The following is a 17,500-nucleotide window of genomic DNA, read 5'->3' on the forward strand; positions in this document are numbered from 1 at the left end:
TAGTGGAATGGTTTATTTTCTCCTTGATAGGTTTCAAATGCACAAGAAAACATTATACCAGTCTATCTGCATTTGAGTAGAATACAAAGTGACTAATAGATAAACATTCTGTGTGAAAGTAAATAGCCTTAAAGTATACTGCCTTCACATTCCATTGATCAGCTCAGTCAGCAAAGTTTTCTATATTGTCACTAATGTTCTAAATATTTTGGTGAGAAGCATACCAGAAGTGTAGAGTATTTCCATTCTTGTCACATATAAGGTCATTATGAACTACCTCTTGAATTTCTATTGATCCTTCTACTGAAGTAGTTTCCTTTACTTCCTTTTTTTGTCCCTGTTGGAAATGTTATTGCAGTTGTGAAGAAGGGAATTAGGGGCTGTTAAGTGGACTGGCTCAAATCCCCTGGCCAGCTGGTGAGGGATTTGGACTGGCTCATTACCTTACCTTCATTAGTAGCCTTCTCCAAATTCTTAGCAGTCAAAAAGAGGCCAAGAGTATGAAGCCCCATTACTCAGTTGTACTAACACTGATTGTACACGTTCACTTCTCAGCATGTGGTACCCCACCCCCACCCCGGGCTCCAGAAAGATGGTTAGAAAAGAGCTCATTATTAGGCTAGTCCATAGAAAAGCTCATAATGCTGCCATGGAGAATCAGAGACTCACAGGAGAGCACTACCTACTCAAAGGTCAGGCTTATCTCCCTCAACACATCTTCATTTCTTCAGCATACCCAATTTCCTAAGAGATCAAATCCTAGAATTCGTGAGGTTACATGAAATTCACACATGACTTCAGCTTCTGCCTAAATACATGGATTTTTTGACCACTCATATCTCGAAGTAATTTTAAGTCATTTAAAGTTAAAAGCCAATATGCATGACTTTATTTCCAATTTTATAAATGAGTATAAAACACAATAGTGTAGTCATATATTTGGCATTAAGTCTTACTAGCCACAAAAATGTGGGTTAATTCTGGATTTTCCAAAGTTGTCTAAATAAGATTGGGTTTGTCAAAACTTGCCAGTTGCTTTCAAGTGAACACAGCATGTTGGCAGAATGAAATGTGATGTCTGAAAGATGGAAAATAGGTCAGCACTGTGCAAAAGTAAACCTGTGAGATTAATATGAACCTATAAGTTAATGGAGATATTAGAATTTCCTTACAAAAAGGGACGTGTGCAGGGTTGAGCCAGAACATGATTTTAGTGTTTATTCACTTGTGAGAAGCAGAGGATGTACTTAAATATTATTTTTTTATCCTTATGAAAAGCACTGTTTTTTAATGTGGAATATTTATATGTAAGAACAATTTTAATTGATAGAAAATCATAGTATATTAAATTCTGGTTCCTTTGCTCAGTTTTTAGCAACAAAAATAAGAAAAAAAGGGAGTAATGATTAAGCATCATAAAATTTGAGAAATATGAAATCTTTCATTAACTTTCTCTATGTTAAGTGTTTCAGAGAATTTTGCATTGTGGATTAAATCAGTAAAAACTTTTCTGAAGGAAAACAAAACAATAACAGAAAGACCTTTCTTGGGGCTTCTCATTGCATTTATTTGAAATTTTTAAAAATGTACATCACTTTTCGAATACATAAAATGCCAGTGTGTTGCAACAGTTTGTTACTGCATCTCTCAACTAAAAAAAAGAAGGGGGGGGGGAGGAAAAATACATTCAAAAAGCCAGGCTGTTTTGTTTATGCACAGGCAGTGGCTTTGGAAAGCTATAGCCTACACTGTGTCTGTTCAGAGGTATTGCCAAACATCAGTCAGCTAGCAATGAAAAGTTGCACATAAAGCATTAAAGGATACAAAGAAGAACTTTGTGGGTAGCAGGAAAGGAATGGGAAATTAAGAAAAATACTGCATATGCTGTTGAGGTGGGTGTGGATTCAGGTGGAAGTAAGCATGAAGACCTATGTTTTTTGGAAACTGGATTTATGGGAAAAGATGATAGAAAACAAAGTAACATGTTTGGCAAACTAGATTCTGTGTATTTGTGTGTGTGAGAATATGTGTGTATGTGTGTATGTCCTCTTCAAATTTTCTACCTGACCTTCCAAGAGAAATGTAACAAAACTGAGGTAGAAATGAACTGTGGGAGCACTACAGCCCAGAAGATTTCAAAATGAGAAGCAAAATTGCACTGACAAGAGAGGAGTCAAAAAGAAGGAGAGGAGACGTGGACGTTCTTTGCGGATACATGTATAAATTGGTTGGTAGTTTTCTGTATTTGTTTATTTGTTTTGGTTGCTATATTCTGCATTCTGTCAAATAGCATGGCAAGCCTATAAACTAGATTAGTGAATAGAATGACACCATTCCCAGCAGTTTTCAGAGAGAACTTGCAAACCATCATCACCACCACCACCACCACCACCACCACCACCACCACCACCACCACCACCACCATTATCACCTCTGCAGGAAAAGGCAGTCCTAATTTTTAGGTACTATGACTTTTAGGTTCCTAAACAGGTCTTGTGGCTGACTGTTCTAGACACTAACACAAACTGAATAAGTAGCTTTCCCTTAACCAGTGTACCTTTTAAGAACATTATCACTTCATTATCAAGGAGCAATGTATGAAGAACTCTTGCAGTTATTGACATAAAGAATTATTCTGCTCTGGTTAATTCCCCATAATTAGTGAAAGAACCTTAAAAAAATCCTTCCATTTCTACTTTAAATTGTAAATGTTCAGTTGTATCACATGTCAGTATTTTTCTGGATACATTCAAAGTAATTTTCCTTGTTATTTTCCAATCGTTGAGGTAAACATACATTTTAATATAAAGTAACATTGAAGCCTATCCCATTACTCTCAGCAGTAAATAGTGCTTTCAACACATTCCTTTGAGGTACTATACAAATCACAATCACTTTCCTGAGTTTTTGCAGACAAGAACATTAAAAGAAATGAACTGCAGAAATTAAGGTCCAGATTACCGTTACCCTGTTTTACCTGTTCTTAGTTTAACACTGCAGAACAGACAGGATTGAGGAATACTGTTGCTCTTAAAATGGCAAAAATCTGGTTTTCTGTCATAACACAACCGTTCATCTCTTTAGTCCAATAATGTTTGAAGTTAAAGCTCTTTATATTAGCACATGCCACCAATGTAATTGTGAGGCAAACAAAAAATAAAGCACCACTCCAGGCACTTGACAGCAACTAAATCTCGAGAACAGCAGAATGGAATCAACACACGAGGTTCATGTCCTTCTGAAATCAACACACTTGCACCTTGCTCCTTGGTGAGTGTTGTTTAGCTTGAACCGAACTGAGCATCAGCAGATGCTTTCTGTCATCTGGGGCTTTCAAATCAGAAGCTCTCATTGGATGCACTTTTCCCTCCAATCTACCCTGACTCTAAAGATGCAATTTAATCGTCTTCTTCCCCAGTACCCTTTGCGATTTAAACACTACTGGAAAGGGGCTCTATACCCTACGTAGCAGGTTTTATGTGTGTGTGCCAACATTCATTACATTTTTAAAAAGAAGTTATCACTGACTGCAACCAAACATTTTGTTCCATTCAACATACATATCAAGCTCTTTTTGAGATATGCTAGGCTGAATCTTGCAGAAAGCATTTTCAAAGTCTTGATATGTAATGGGCCTCAACTGGCTGGGCATAATGGCTGAAAGGTCTGTGGCTGGCATGGCATGGAGGGGCCCCACCGCTGCTTCCTGACACAAATGAGCCACATCTAGTCCAGAAAAGCCTTCTGTGCGCTGGACGAGCAGTGCAAACTCCTTGTCATTGAGACAGTAATTGTGCTGTGAGAGCAGTTGTACTATTATCTGGTGCCTCGCTGTGCTGTCAGGAAGTGGGATTAAAAGTCGTTTCATGAAGTACCTCCGAAGAGATTCATCTATTTCTTCTGGTTTACTGGTGGCACAAATTACTATGATTTGGTCCTCAGCCGAAGTTAGAACAGTGTCCAGCTGCATCAGAAATTCGGTTCTCATTCGACTGACTGGACTATGTTCCTCACTCACTTGAGAGGAGAGAAGCATGTCAATGTCACTGACAAAGATCACCGAGGGCTGGCGACATCTGGCCACAAGGAAAGAGGCATGGATAATTTTCTCTGCCTCTCCTAACCACTTGGCGACAAGTCCAGAACCAGCAATTTTGAAAAATGTGGCCCCTAACTGACTAGCTATGCATCTGCCCAATAATGTTTTGCCTGTTCCCCGGGGTCCAAATAAAAGAATGCTCCGAGGTAAGGCTGTCAGTCCACTGAATGCATCTGACCTCAACACTGGCCATAAAACCTCTTCTTTAATGACAGCCTTTACTAGATCGAGACCAGCAATGTCATTCCAGTCCACTGGTGGTCCTTGGGTGATAATCTCATTGGTTACCAGGTCAATGAGGTGTGTGTCAGTATTCTTCAGTTGTTCGTCCACAGAGTGGTTGGATGAGGTAGCTGCACGGAGTCCAGGGCCTTGCATTGGGTGAGAAAGGAGCTGCCTGTGCTCATCCCCATGCTCACTCATTACTGGTGATGTATACTTCCCAAAGGATTCACTGGATCTTGATCCCAATGAATTTTTAGCAGTACTGTAGGAAGGAGGGGTCAGAGCCCTACTGGACTGGCTGCTGAATTTCCTTTGCTGTTCAGAGGACATTAGCTGCTTTGTTGGCTTAAATGCTAAGGATGATGTTTCAGCACTTCTGTCAAAGCCATTCCCCCGATTTGAGTTTGAAATGCTATTGTCGGGCATTCTGTACATAGGACTCTGTGTGGATCTCTGTTGGCCATAGCTGTAATTTCCATAACTGGAGTCCATGTCTCCCTGCCCTGCCATATAGAAAGCTTTCCTTTTGAGAGAACTTGCCGAACTGTTTGTCAGAGCCGAGGGTGCGATAGGCGTCAAACCATGACCCTGGTAGGTGTAGCCAGGAACAGTGGTGGGGGGGAGGGGTGTAGGAGCGGGAATTCCTGAAGGCAGGTATGCTGAAGGAGGAGGGGGTGCACCCCCGGGGCTGTACCCAGAGCCCACAGCAGTTTGGGGAGGATAGCTAGCAGAGGGATAGCTGTAACTGGAGAGGTTAGAAGTCCCATTGTAGCCTGGGACCAGGGCTGGTGGTGGAGGAGGTGGTGGAGGTGGCTGTAGGAGCCCAGAGCTATGCAAAGGAGATGGATGAGGTGAAGGAAGTGCAGGTGCTGGCTGGCTACTATACGTAGAATGCAAATATGAGCCGTTGTATCCTGGGGCATATTCCTGAGATGGGAGCCCTGTATGAAGACTAGGTACAGTGTGGCTTCCACAGGTACTACTTGAATAACTAGGTTCTGTCAGGTTGCTGGCTACCCCAGGAGAGCTCCCTATACTTGCAGAGACATCTGCTGGAGGGAGGGCTGAACTGACTCCAGCTTTGCTGGCAGTGATAACATCTGGAACACAGTTCATGGGATAAACAGCGTCTGAATTCAAGGAAGGCTGCCAGGGTTCGCTTTCATTTTTTCTACCGTTCACTAACCCTGATGGTGCATCTGAGTAGTTGCTGAGTACAGATCGGTCCACAGGGCCTTCCAAAATGCCTGAATACTTTTCTGCATATTTTTTTAGTAGGTTGGATGCAGTTAGAGCAGATATATCATCATTTGCCCAGGCATACTGGTATGTGCGCTGCAAATGACCTCTGTAGGCTTCAACTTTGTGGGCAGGAGACCGAGTGGTGGAAGTGATGTCAAAGTGCTGTTCTGGCCACTGGGCATGCTCTGGCGTCCACTGCATCTTCAAGCCTAAGGATTTGTGGGACAAAACGTTAATTAGATCGGCATCAGAACTGTTAAAGCTCCCCCCACCCAACTTCTTTTATTATCTAGTATTTTCCACCAATGGTCATGACATTATAAAGGATTTCCACAATTGATAATACCTCTTAGGGTCTCTACAATGCATATTCTTTAAAAGGGACTGGATTTCAGCCCTGTATAAAAAATAAATTGAATTTAAATGAACGTTCTGTAGAAGAACCATTTTTTTCCATTTTTAAGTAGTAAGCAAATGTATTTCTGCTAAGCCTATCAAGTTACTTGCTACCCACACACAGAAACATACATATGTACACACACATTCCTGTCAAATTAGAATTTAGTCACAGGGTCTTATGGTAAAATACGCATACATTTTAAATATCTAGCATGTGATAGTATTAACGTGCCCTATCTAGCTAGTCTGTCTGTTCACATCACAGTTTCTGTTTTATATTTTAACCAATATAAAAATGAGACACAGCTGACAGATCACATCTAGGATACCTCTCTTATTTGGTACTGAACACCTAGTTAGCACAGTATAATGCTCCCTGCGCAGAACAATATGACACAGACATAGCAGGTCATTCCATAATCCAACTCTCATCTAAAGTGGTCCACGACAGTTTCAAATCTGCTTCGTGGAGTGCAGCAAAGCAATCTCCCAGGCAGCGCTCCATCGCTTTCATCGCACAAAGCCTACAACTCGGTATGAATTACAACTGGCTCCTTTCTGCCTCTCAGTTCTGTTGTTGAGACTGAAAAAAAAAAAACAAGCATCACTTGTCTGTCGGTCTTCTAGCTAGCATTCTCCCTCCTTCTCTTATCCTTCCCTTTGCCTTACAGCCTCCAAGGTACTAAGAGGGGAGAATATATAAATGTAAATATACATATATAAATACATATATATACACACAAGTATATATGTATAATAGAGAAGCATAGATAAAGGAAAGAGGCAGGTAAAAGGGAGGATAAGAACAGAGAATCTGGATTCTAACTTTTTACATTTATGAGAAGCAGTATGTGGCATAAAGCCGAAGAGTACAACTAGAAAATGAGATGCTATGTGCAACTCTATCATCTGCTGGATAACTAACTGAAGCAAGGTGACTATGAAGCAAACTATACAACAAGAGTATTTTCTCCCTTAAGAGAAAATAAAAAGCAGTTAGAAAATCATTTGGATTTTACAATTTAAAGAGAGGTCTTGGACATCACCTTATTTCCCAGATTAGGGAACCAGTACCCAAAGGGATTTATAATGTATTCTCAGGACTCAGTTACAGAAGTGCACTGGAACCCTGTTCTATTTCCCAATGCTGGCTCATCCGATCCTAATCTCTTCTTGGTTCCAAGGCTTCCTGTTCTGGTATAGCTATATTAAGCAGGTCTTCTTAATCTCCTTTGTATTACCCTAAGTGAATTTTGCAAACTGACTTGTGCCCTCTGGCAGAGATTCCTTGATAAGGAGGAGGTCTGGTTTAAATGAAGCATCTGTGGCATCGGCTCCCTTATGAATTACTACAGTCTATTTTGACAGCTCTCACCTCTTCTGCTTTCCTCCTCCAACCTCTTTAGCTCTTCATTGCCTGACTTTGGCTTCTGACATGGCCAGTTTTGACTTACTGAGCTAAACTGAACATAGCACAGAGTTTGGTAACAGAATGGCATGTTGATTCCCTTCTGACTCTCTCTTCCTTGTTTGCAAAACCACTGCACCAGACACTGGAAGTTAATTAGCAGGATGATGCTGTGCTAATTGTGTTAATTTACAAGGTTTTAGTCAAAGAGAATCATGCCAGGGCTGGCACTGCTGTCATGCTTCTGACTTAATGATTAAGAAATATTGAAAACAAGGTGGGAAGGATTGCAGTAATTACACAATAAATGAATAAAGCAACAGGATTCATTTGCAAATATATTTTACTGCAGTTGTACTCATTTGCATTTGGATTTTTAAAAAGATCCATGTAGATATTCATTTGCAAATCACCATCTCAGTTAAATTAAGTCTGAATGCTGCACTGTCATAACTTAATCAAGCTATCTATATATTATATATATAATATATATTAGTAAAAATGCTAAACACCTTACTTCTCTTGTATATGCAACAGATTCTTCACCTTCCTTTCCTTCATCTCCCCTGAAGTCTTCATGTTTCCCTTCTAAAACTCTCTTTAAAAAATAATCTCATCAGGAGTTCCCGTCATGGCGCAGTGGTTAACGAATCTGACTAGGAACCATGAAGTTGTGGGTTCGGTCCCTGCCCTTGCTCAGTGGGTTAACGATCCCGCGTTGCCGTGAACTGAGCTGTGCTGTAGGTCGCAGACGCGGCTCGGATCCCGCGTTGCTGTGGCTCTGGCGTAGGCTGGTGGCTCCAGCTCTGATTCGACCCCTAGCCTGGGAACCTCCATATGCCGTGGGAGCAGCCCAAGAAATAGCAAAAAAAAAAAAAAATATTCTCATCAATTGTAAAGAACATATTGTGAAGTCCTGATGAAGTGCAGCTTGTATCATTTCACTCACAGAAACTGGTGAGTAGGGGGCTTCTAGGAAGAACTAAAGTGATAATCTTAATTGTTTCTGCTTTCTCAATCATTACTTTTTAGAGGGGGGGACATACCCCTCTAAATGACCGAGACCACACTTAAAGGGGAAAAGATGCAATTCTAATGAAGCAGCATTTCAGGAATCATACTTTCATTAAATTCAACTGGAAATTATTAAGAGCAAATCACCAGGAACCAATCGCAAGTAATCAGTATCTAAATTCTTCTAGTGTCATGGGATTCACTTCAAGCCTTATAAAAAGGAGAGAATATTAATGTGACTGTAATGTAGAGTTGTCTTAAAAGACCTACAAATTCATTACTCCTGTAAATTATTTCTGGGGAATTTCTGTTAGGATATTTTTTCTTTAAAATATTATCAAAATATATAATTGAAAAATAAGAATACACATATGCTATGAGTAGGAATTAGATTGATACAGAAGAAACATGAATAAATGTCTTGAAACAAGGTCTCAAAAAAATATCTTAAGAGTCACAGGCAATGGAATTTACCACAAATACAAAACACACAAACACACCCAAAGGATCTGGCTTCCTTTAAGTTAGCTGAGCTAAGCCATTGTTGGCATTAGTTAACATACATAACAAACATTTTTAAAAAGTGCCCATTAAAAAAAAAAAAGAAACTTTTTGTTTTAGAGTAATTATTTAAAAAACAAAAGGGGCAACTTTCACCTGTATTTGCTTAAAATTTTCCTTGTAAATTAATCATTTGTAAAATATATGCACAAAATGATTTTAGTAAGTTATAATCACTGCAGAAGACAGGAATATCAAATTTAAATAAAATAGGTTGGCCCTTTTCACTAGGCATTTCTGCATAGTTTAGCAAAACTAATTAAATTTCATAAGATATCTGGTTCATCTGAAATTAAGCAAAGATCCAATCCATCAAAATTATTTGGACCAATTATATGGAAACACCATTGCCTTTTGATTCTCATGCTATTTTTGGATGTGCTTACTGAGGTAATTGAAAGTTTATTTATTCATGCATACTAAGTAACAACCTTAGCAGGGCTGCAAAATTTAAGATTGAGATTTCATTAAATAACCTTAGGGAACAGAATTATTCACATCCCCTGAAACATGAGTATTTATCCATTGCTTTAAAATCACTAATAGTATTTGAACGTGTAAGTTTAATAGTTAAACCATATGCTAGTTCTTAATATTAGCAGGAGCTGAAGAACCCAGAGTTTAGGAAACTGTCCTGCCTTAGAACCACAAAGAGCTTGTTCAGCAGTTTCTTGGAACTTTAATACTAATTGGAAGTAGCACTAAACTTATTTTGTTGGTATTATTGTTCTATTTATTGGTGGTGATATTTCTGATGTGAAATGGAAGAAAAACATAGAGCCAAATATTCTTTGAACAAAAACTCATGCTCCCTTTGATTATACTGCTATTATCTGTGAGTAAGCAGCAGCACATGTGTGTCACTTAACTTGGCACCCAAATAATGAGTTCTGAAAACACTTTTTATATGGTTTCTTTTTGGAACATGAAGAGAAAAACCTCAGAAACAATACTATTTTAACATTATTAGAAACATGACTCCATAACAATAACTCCTACTGCTATTTAGAAATAGCTTAAATAGGTACAATAAAAATTCAGAAAACAGTGGAAAATAAGAAAAACAGCTCTTTAAGATAATTGAAGAAAAATTCCAAAACATCAATTTTTATTTTTGAAAGGATCAGAAAATTCTTGATACAGATGGCAAATTTTACAATGCAATGTATTTGTTTTTAAAATATGTAATAGAAAATATGTAGGAGTTCCCGCTGTGGCGCAGTGGTTAACAAATCCAACTAGGAACCATGAGGTTGCGGGTTCGATCCCTGGCCTCGCTCAGTGGGTTAAGGATCCGGCGTTGCTGTGAGCTTTGGTGTAGGTCGCAGACGCAGTTCGGATCCTGCATTGCTGTGGCTCTGGCGTAGGCTGGTGGCTACACTTCGATTAGACCCCTAGCCTGGGAACCTCCATATGCCGTGGGAGCAGCCATAGAAAAGGCAAAGAGACAAAAAAAAAGTAAATATATAATGTATGTAAAATATGTAATAGAAAATTGCTTTTAAGATACTTTAACGTGTTATAAAAGTATGACAGATACTACAGTAAAAAGCCCAAGCATTTTGTTATGTTGTTATAGGATGAATTTATGTATATATAAATGAACAAGTCTATATTTCCCATAAAACCGGACAATTTGGATAACATTTTCCATTCTTATCATTACTGACCATTTTATAACTTATGTTTAATTTCTAAACAGTTGCTGTCTCATTGCTTTACTTCCTCCATTTTACTCTTTAACTGCTTTGAAACAAAACTGTAACATCCTTCAAAGTTCTGTCATAGCTTCAAAATGATAAACTGTTATACAGAAAAATGTAGGACATAAAAATAATTTTCAGATTAGGAGGAAATTTTGAATAAAAGGCTAAGCCTGCTAGAATCTATTTTTAGCACACAGTCGTGGAAATACTAATCTAAGGCACTCAGTACCCCACCCCCACCCCTAACACACATATGCTATTCAGCAGTTCATGAGGTCTAAAAAAGCTGCTTTTTTCTACAGGTTCCCATAGGGTAATTCTGGCTGCTAGGGACTGTGCCTTCATTTGTTAGGTTTTTCCAGACTTCCTAAGGGCAGGGACCTGAGGCAAACACCTGCAGGCGTGGTGGGCTTTCTCTAGGAAAGCTGCACAGCTCTCACACAGGCCTGCACAACATCACTACACTTTTTATACTCCTTTGGGCTATCATACCTCTGAAACTTTCGTCATCATTTTTAAAAAAATACTGAACACCATACTTACTGAGGTTCTCTCTAGTAAATAGTCACTACAGGGATAAATACAATAAAGTAATTATAATAGTTTACAGCCTTCTCAGCCTAATAATACAACAGATTCATCATCTCCTAGGTAAGGAATGGCAGAACTAACACACAGAGCATTCAGAACTTCAAATGGAGAGTAGCAAATTCATTGTCTAAAAAAATAACAGTCTGCTGAGAGAGGGTCTACAAACTTCCTGGTATTGAAAACTGGCCATATGCAGTATCTACTTACCATCACCTTTCAAAGGGAGAGATGCCCAGTTGAAATTTTCAGCAGACTAGGCAGCATTCTCCTTTGTCTATCAACTCTCATAAGCCAAGAGGGCAACAGAGCATTATCTAGTATTATCTGTTTTAACCCATTTGATCTGAAATCTTCCTTAGTCCATTTCCCAATACCAAGGCTGAAAATGTGACGTCATATCTAAAAGTAATATCAGGCGGAAAGTGAGGGAAAGAAGCACAGAAATTACATATTCTCTTTAATCTATTTAATTAGGCTCCATCCTCAGAACACCAAAGTGGGAAGTGTTTTATAAGCTGAATATGATGTAGGGACTGTTAGTCTTAATTAGTCAACAAATTGAGGGCCCAGTATGTATAAATACTTGTGGTTCAGTGCTAAGAAGTTAAATCAAGGGAATCTGTTTTACCCAACAATGAAACTTTTCCAGCATTCTGTCTTCTTTATAATTTTACATTCTCATCTCTTAGATTAGATTCTTTGATTTACAAGATTTGGAGAACTTTAAAGTGACCTAGTCGCCAATTCAGACAGCCTCAGTTACAATTTGGTACTTCATTTACCATGGTGTCCTGTGGGGTTGAACTCTATTTTGTCTAACAGTGTCTTATTTGGAGGCAAAACGATTGCTGGAAGAGAAAGGGACTAGAGAAAACAAAAAGAAGGTCCTAGAATTTTGTTTGAAGAGTGAGTACCCTAAGCTTGAGAATCAGACCATTGTCTCTGCACTTCATGCCATCACTTATTTGACCTAATCTTGGTGACGTTACATAAGTATATCATGTTCACTTTTTTCAGCTATTAAATAATGAGTATCATATACCTTATTGGATTATTATTAAGATTACCTAAAGCATTGTAATATTTGAGAAAATATTTTCTAACTATAAACTGCTAGATAAATATTTCTTGTTATGCTTTTATTTCAAAAAAAATCAGAGGTACACTAAATGCAAAACAAAACTGACTAGACAAAAAAAATTAAAATCACTCCTAGAATTTATAAATCACCTTTTCTCCAACCTCTGGACAGCTACTGAACTGAAAAGGAATTTTTCCAGTGGGAATATTAGTTATAAGAAAGGTAGAGAAGTTCTTTCATACTCAGCAAAACAGAGCATGGTCTCCTTAGTCAAAATATTTCAAAAATACAAAATATTTTTTTTTATTTTTTAATTTTTTTATTTATTTGTCTTTTTGCTATTTCTTTGGGCCGCTCCCGCGGCATATGGAGGTTCCCAGGCTAGGGGTCGAATCGGAGCTGTAGCTGCCAGCCTACGCCAGAGCCACAGCAACGCCGGATCTGAGCCGTGTCTGCCACCTACACCACAGCTCACGGCAAGGCCGGATCCTTAACCCACTGAGCGAGGCCAGGGATCGAACCTGCAACCTCATGGTTCCTAGTCGGATTCGTTAACCACTGCGCCACGACGGGAATTCCCAAAATATTTTTATAGTATTCATTTATTTTTAATGTATTTGTGATTTAACATAGAGACCACAGCTAAGAAACAGAGGTTTAAAACCAGTTCACGATGATCTCAGAATAAGATATTCTATTTATATAGCAATACTGTCAAAAGTTTCTCTTTAAATCACACTTTCACACGTCAAGACTCCAAACTGTAATACATTTTGCAGCAAATTACCCCCCCCATTCCACCTTATTTGCATAAAGCAGTCCTTTTTTAAAAAATCACAAAGGCATTTTTGGCTTAATGGTCCTTAGTAAATATAGCTGAAATACTTTACGCTCTAACAAAGAGAAACCTGACTGTCTGAAAGCAGCATAAGCCTATAACCATGTTTTGTTTGGCCAGCAGAGTTTCAGAAATCAGTCATCTTTACATAAAAGAAGCTCTATTTCCACATTTCCCACTTTTTCAAGATAAACTGAATGATCTTATAACCCTAGACCTTAATCTTGCCTGGCAAAACTGTTGGTAGAATCTGAGCAGCAGTTGCCCCTTTTGGACATGCATGTCCTCTCCATTTTGTCATGATGCCACCACTCCCCATTACAACATCAGGTATTTTTATGGTATCTACCTTTTATATAAGCAATTAAATTTATAATTTCACTCTGAAGCTTTATGCTCCAGTTTTTTCACTTGAAAACTAGCAAGTATAGTACACTACAACTTTTCAAAAGGGCAGTGCCTTTAGAAGAAAGTTTTTCCAAATACTATTTGTATATGCATTCCTGCTCTCTTAATCAAAGCACAGGGAAAATATCTGTTGTTTTCCCTGTTGATTCAGTGTCATTAATACAGCAGTGTAAAATGAGAAATGAATTCAAAAAACTGGTTTCCAGGAGTTCCTGTTGTGGCTCATTGGATTACAGACCCGACTAGTATTTATGAGGATGTGGGTTTGATCCCTGACTCTGCTCAGTGGGTTAAGGATCTGACGTTGCCATGAGCTGTAGTGTAGGCTGGCAGCTATAGTTCCAATTCATCCCCTAGCCTGGGAACCTTCATATGCTGCAGGTCAGGCCCTAAAAAGCAAAAAACCCAAAAAACAATCCCCCTCCCCCCAAAAAAAACCTGGTTTCCAGACTGTCAGTATTTCAGTGTTTCCCCTTTGCTCTGATTTATTAGATACTTTTTGTAGCTATTTTCCACGTCAGTCCCCACCATTCCTAATATGCTCCCTGAATATTCCATAGGTTCTGATTCCACACACCAAAACTTCATTAATATTAAAGCATCACCTATTAGTCAGTCATGAGCTGTATTCAACTTTTGAGACATTGTTTCTCCCAATTATGCTGCTTATTCTTATAGAAAGTTGTTGGGTAGTTGCTATCTCGAAAAGCAACTGATCTTGTCCTATATATCATCATTTTGGGCTTTAAAAGCAAGTATTCAATGTTGCAGGCACCACAACTTGGTATATAACTCATGCTTCGATTAAGTTTGTGGGTAGTTTATGATTTTAGTCAGTTTCCCTAAAATGCATTAGATTTTATTCACAGTAACATAATGTTCACTCATCAAAATGTAACCAAATATAAAAATGACTATTTTGCCAATATTTCAAATGTGGTTAAAACTTGGTATACATGGATCTCACAGGTCATCTTTTCTTTCTTTCTTTTTTTAAATGGCCGCATCTGTGGCATATGGATTTCCTGGGCTGGGGATCGAACCTGCACCTCCCCAGTGATCCAAGCTGCTGCAGTTGGATTCTTAAACCACTGCACCAGAGCAAGAAGTCTATATCTCATCATTTTTAACATGCAAGACGTAAAAGAGTAACTTGCATTTATGAGGGTAAATGCATAAACACAACACAAAGCAAGCTGCATGGATGAAAGAAATATCACTTTTAGGCTACTGGGCTTGCATTCAATATATGATCAAGATAGCCTATCACTTAAAGCAAACCAGAAAAATCATAATCGCAATTCAAATAAATACTTATTTTTTCCTGTGGGGGTTCTAAAATTTCCAGTACTCAAATTGAAGTATTTAGATGAACACATGTAATCAGGCTCACATAAAATCAATGTATTTTAAAATTATAGTTTAGATTCTTTTTTTTTTTTTTTGCAGGGGAGAGTTTTACAAAAGTTTATGTAGACAATTTAATAATAATCTAAATCAAGTAAAAAGCAGTGTCCAAAATTCTGTGTATATCCTATTATAACTGATCCAAAAGAATACACAACTATGTATATACCTGCAATTTAAAATTAGCAAATGATTCATGATCTGAAGCTTAGTATTTAGTGTTAGGTGTCACCAACTATTGCAAGGGAAATAGTTTGAGGGTTAGTGGGTAAGAGGACTGATTTTCCCAGGTTGAATCAAATGTTATTTTGTTTATTCTACCTCTGTGAATGATTTTAGACAATCTGTAATCAGTTTAAATAGTGCTTTGTCGTCAACCTTTAAAGCTGTTACTTTTGGCCTTTCTCATTCCATCTTTTCCCTTTTTCCATGTAAGTTTTCAATCCATTAAGGCCATCTACCCATCCCCCAGTTCTTTATGTCATACAAAGATCATCAGGACACACCACATGTCCATAGGGACTGCCAGGCTAATGAATATGTATGTTCTGTGTCACAACAGAGCACTCCCCTTGTTCTGCAGGATCAACCCTCTTATGTGTGTAAATAACAGGTGAGCTGTAGCGTGCAGGGATAAATGGGGTTAACACAACCTGAAAGCCCCATGCTAGATTCATGCTATACAGTCTGTGATTGCTCCAGAAAGAGAAATTCAAATACCAAAAGTATTGTGCATTTTCTGCATTCTGAATATTTATTTTTAAAAAGGACTCTGCTGAGATAACATCACAATCATCCTAAAAGTCTGAGGTTATTCCAATTGATTCTCAAGATACTGTTGTGCCGTATAAAATAAATTTGCACTTTTAATTAATGCAAACCAGGCATGGTACCAGCCCAGAATTAAGACGTGCCTGGTTAATGTCCTTGGTCACACTCCTAAAATGTTATGTTAATCATTATGTGTACATAGTGCTATTTGAAAACAGTTATTTGTATGTGTCTATTCTATTTCAAATATATAAATGCAAAGCTCAATTTAGTTATATTTAGGCTGAACTACATTCATTTTTGCCCAATACACCATGCTGACATGGGTCAGTAAACAAATTCAGAATCTCCCAAGCTACGCGACCTTGTGTAAGATGGAATTTGCATTCAGCTTCTTTTTGTGTTCTTCTGGAAATTTACTCTAAAAAGACAGTTTACATAAAACAAAGCAGATAATTAAGACTGCTTATTTAAGGTGGAGGTCTCTTTCACATAATTAGAAAAAGGAGTAAGAATATTATTTACATATACGTATACACTTTTTCAACCATTCTTCTTAAAAACTCTTTGCTTAAGGTGACTCTAAAGCCCGGACAAAATTTGTTTGGTTTATTTATGCATTTTTCTCATTTTGGCAATTCGTGCATTAATTTTTAATGAAATAGCAAAATAGTGCCTTGGACTTTGATAAAAATATTCTATAGTCAGGGCTGGGTGACATAGTGCATTAATTCAGTGTCCTTCACTCCTGGGACCTGTGTATAATTTAGTCCAGGCTGAAGAAAATAACTTTGATCTGAAGGCAATGGAAAAAGCTACATATGAAAGTAAACTGCTTTAGAATACAGTCAACGTGGTCCAGGATTAACATTGCAGAGCTTTTAGTAACAAAAGTAGTTTTCTTAGCTATCCATTCTCCCTACATGGCCCCGTTCTATGGTTTGGTGAAATAAACGTGAGCACCACCTATAATCAGGATGCTCTAATTTCCAGATAAACAGAACATTGTTAAAGTGCAGTGTGAATGACAGTCCCGTCATTAGAGCTGTTGGTTCTTCCATTTGTAAAAACAAAGAATGCTGCATAATGAGACAGAAGCAGAAGAGAAAATATCAGCATCCTCAAAGAAAGTGGCATTTCCTGTCCTGGAGGGGGTGCCCAACAAAGTAATCTTTGTGAAAATGCTAACAATAGTGGGACCACAATCAAAGAAATTGTTTCTTCACATTCCATCTTGAGTGTGTTCTCTATAACAATATTCAACTGCCAGTTTCATCTACTATTATGATAGAGGCCATTTATGTTTAAAAAAAGTTTGGGCTTTGTAATAAAATGGTTGATCCAGTGGCATTTATCACATGAAATACAGATCCCTTTTATTTGCTTATAATTCTACATTAATTTCAATCCAACTCTCATCTGTTGTGAGACAAAAATAGCTTATTTTGTCTCTATAAATAAGAGACAAAAACAGCGAAACACAAAGTTGTTCTCAATACTGTCAATAGAATTAAGAGCTCTAAGGATGTTACTTCTATATAGTCAAAACTATTCTATAATTTTATATTTCTCCTTCATAATAATGACCTATTTTATTGGCCTCAGTTATGGATAAGCTCCAGTATTTGCCGATAGTTTTAAGGAAAAGGAAGATTTTTCCAGTCACATTTTAAAATTAGCAGATAATGTGAAAGAAATTTAATTCAAAATTTGCTAGATTTAGTTGCTTATGTTAGAAGAGTAAATAAGT

At 37.9% G+C, this 17,500-nt stretch overlaps 1 protein-coding gene across 1 annotated transcript in view; it reads right to left on the minus strand.

Annotated features, from left to right (window-relative positions):
- Positions 1–2,415: 2,415 nt before the first annotated feature.
- Positions 2,416–17,500, minus strand: part of FIGN (fidgetin, microtubule severing factor) — a 130,971-nt gene continuing 115,886 nt past the window's right edge. Inside the window, exon 3 of the mRNA XM_047772749.1 lies at positions 2,416–5,775. Within this exon, the coding sequence (XP_047628705.1) occupies positions 3,521–5,775 (2,255 nt within the window). The 3' untranslated portion in view covers positions 2,416–3,520. The remainder of the gene's footprint in view (positions 5,776–17,500) is intronic.

This window comes from Phacochoerus africanus, chromosome 3 (assembly GCF_016906955.1).
Source record: "Phacochoerus africanus isolate WHEZ1 chromosome 3, ROS_Pafr_v1, whole genome shotgun sequence".
NCBI lineage: Eukaryota > Metazoa > Chordata > Mammalia > Artiodactyla > Suidae > Phacochoerus > Phacochoerus africanus.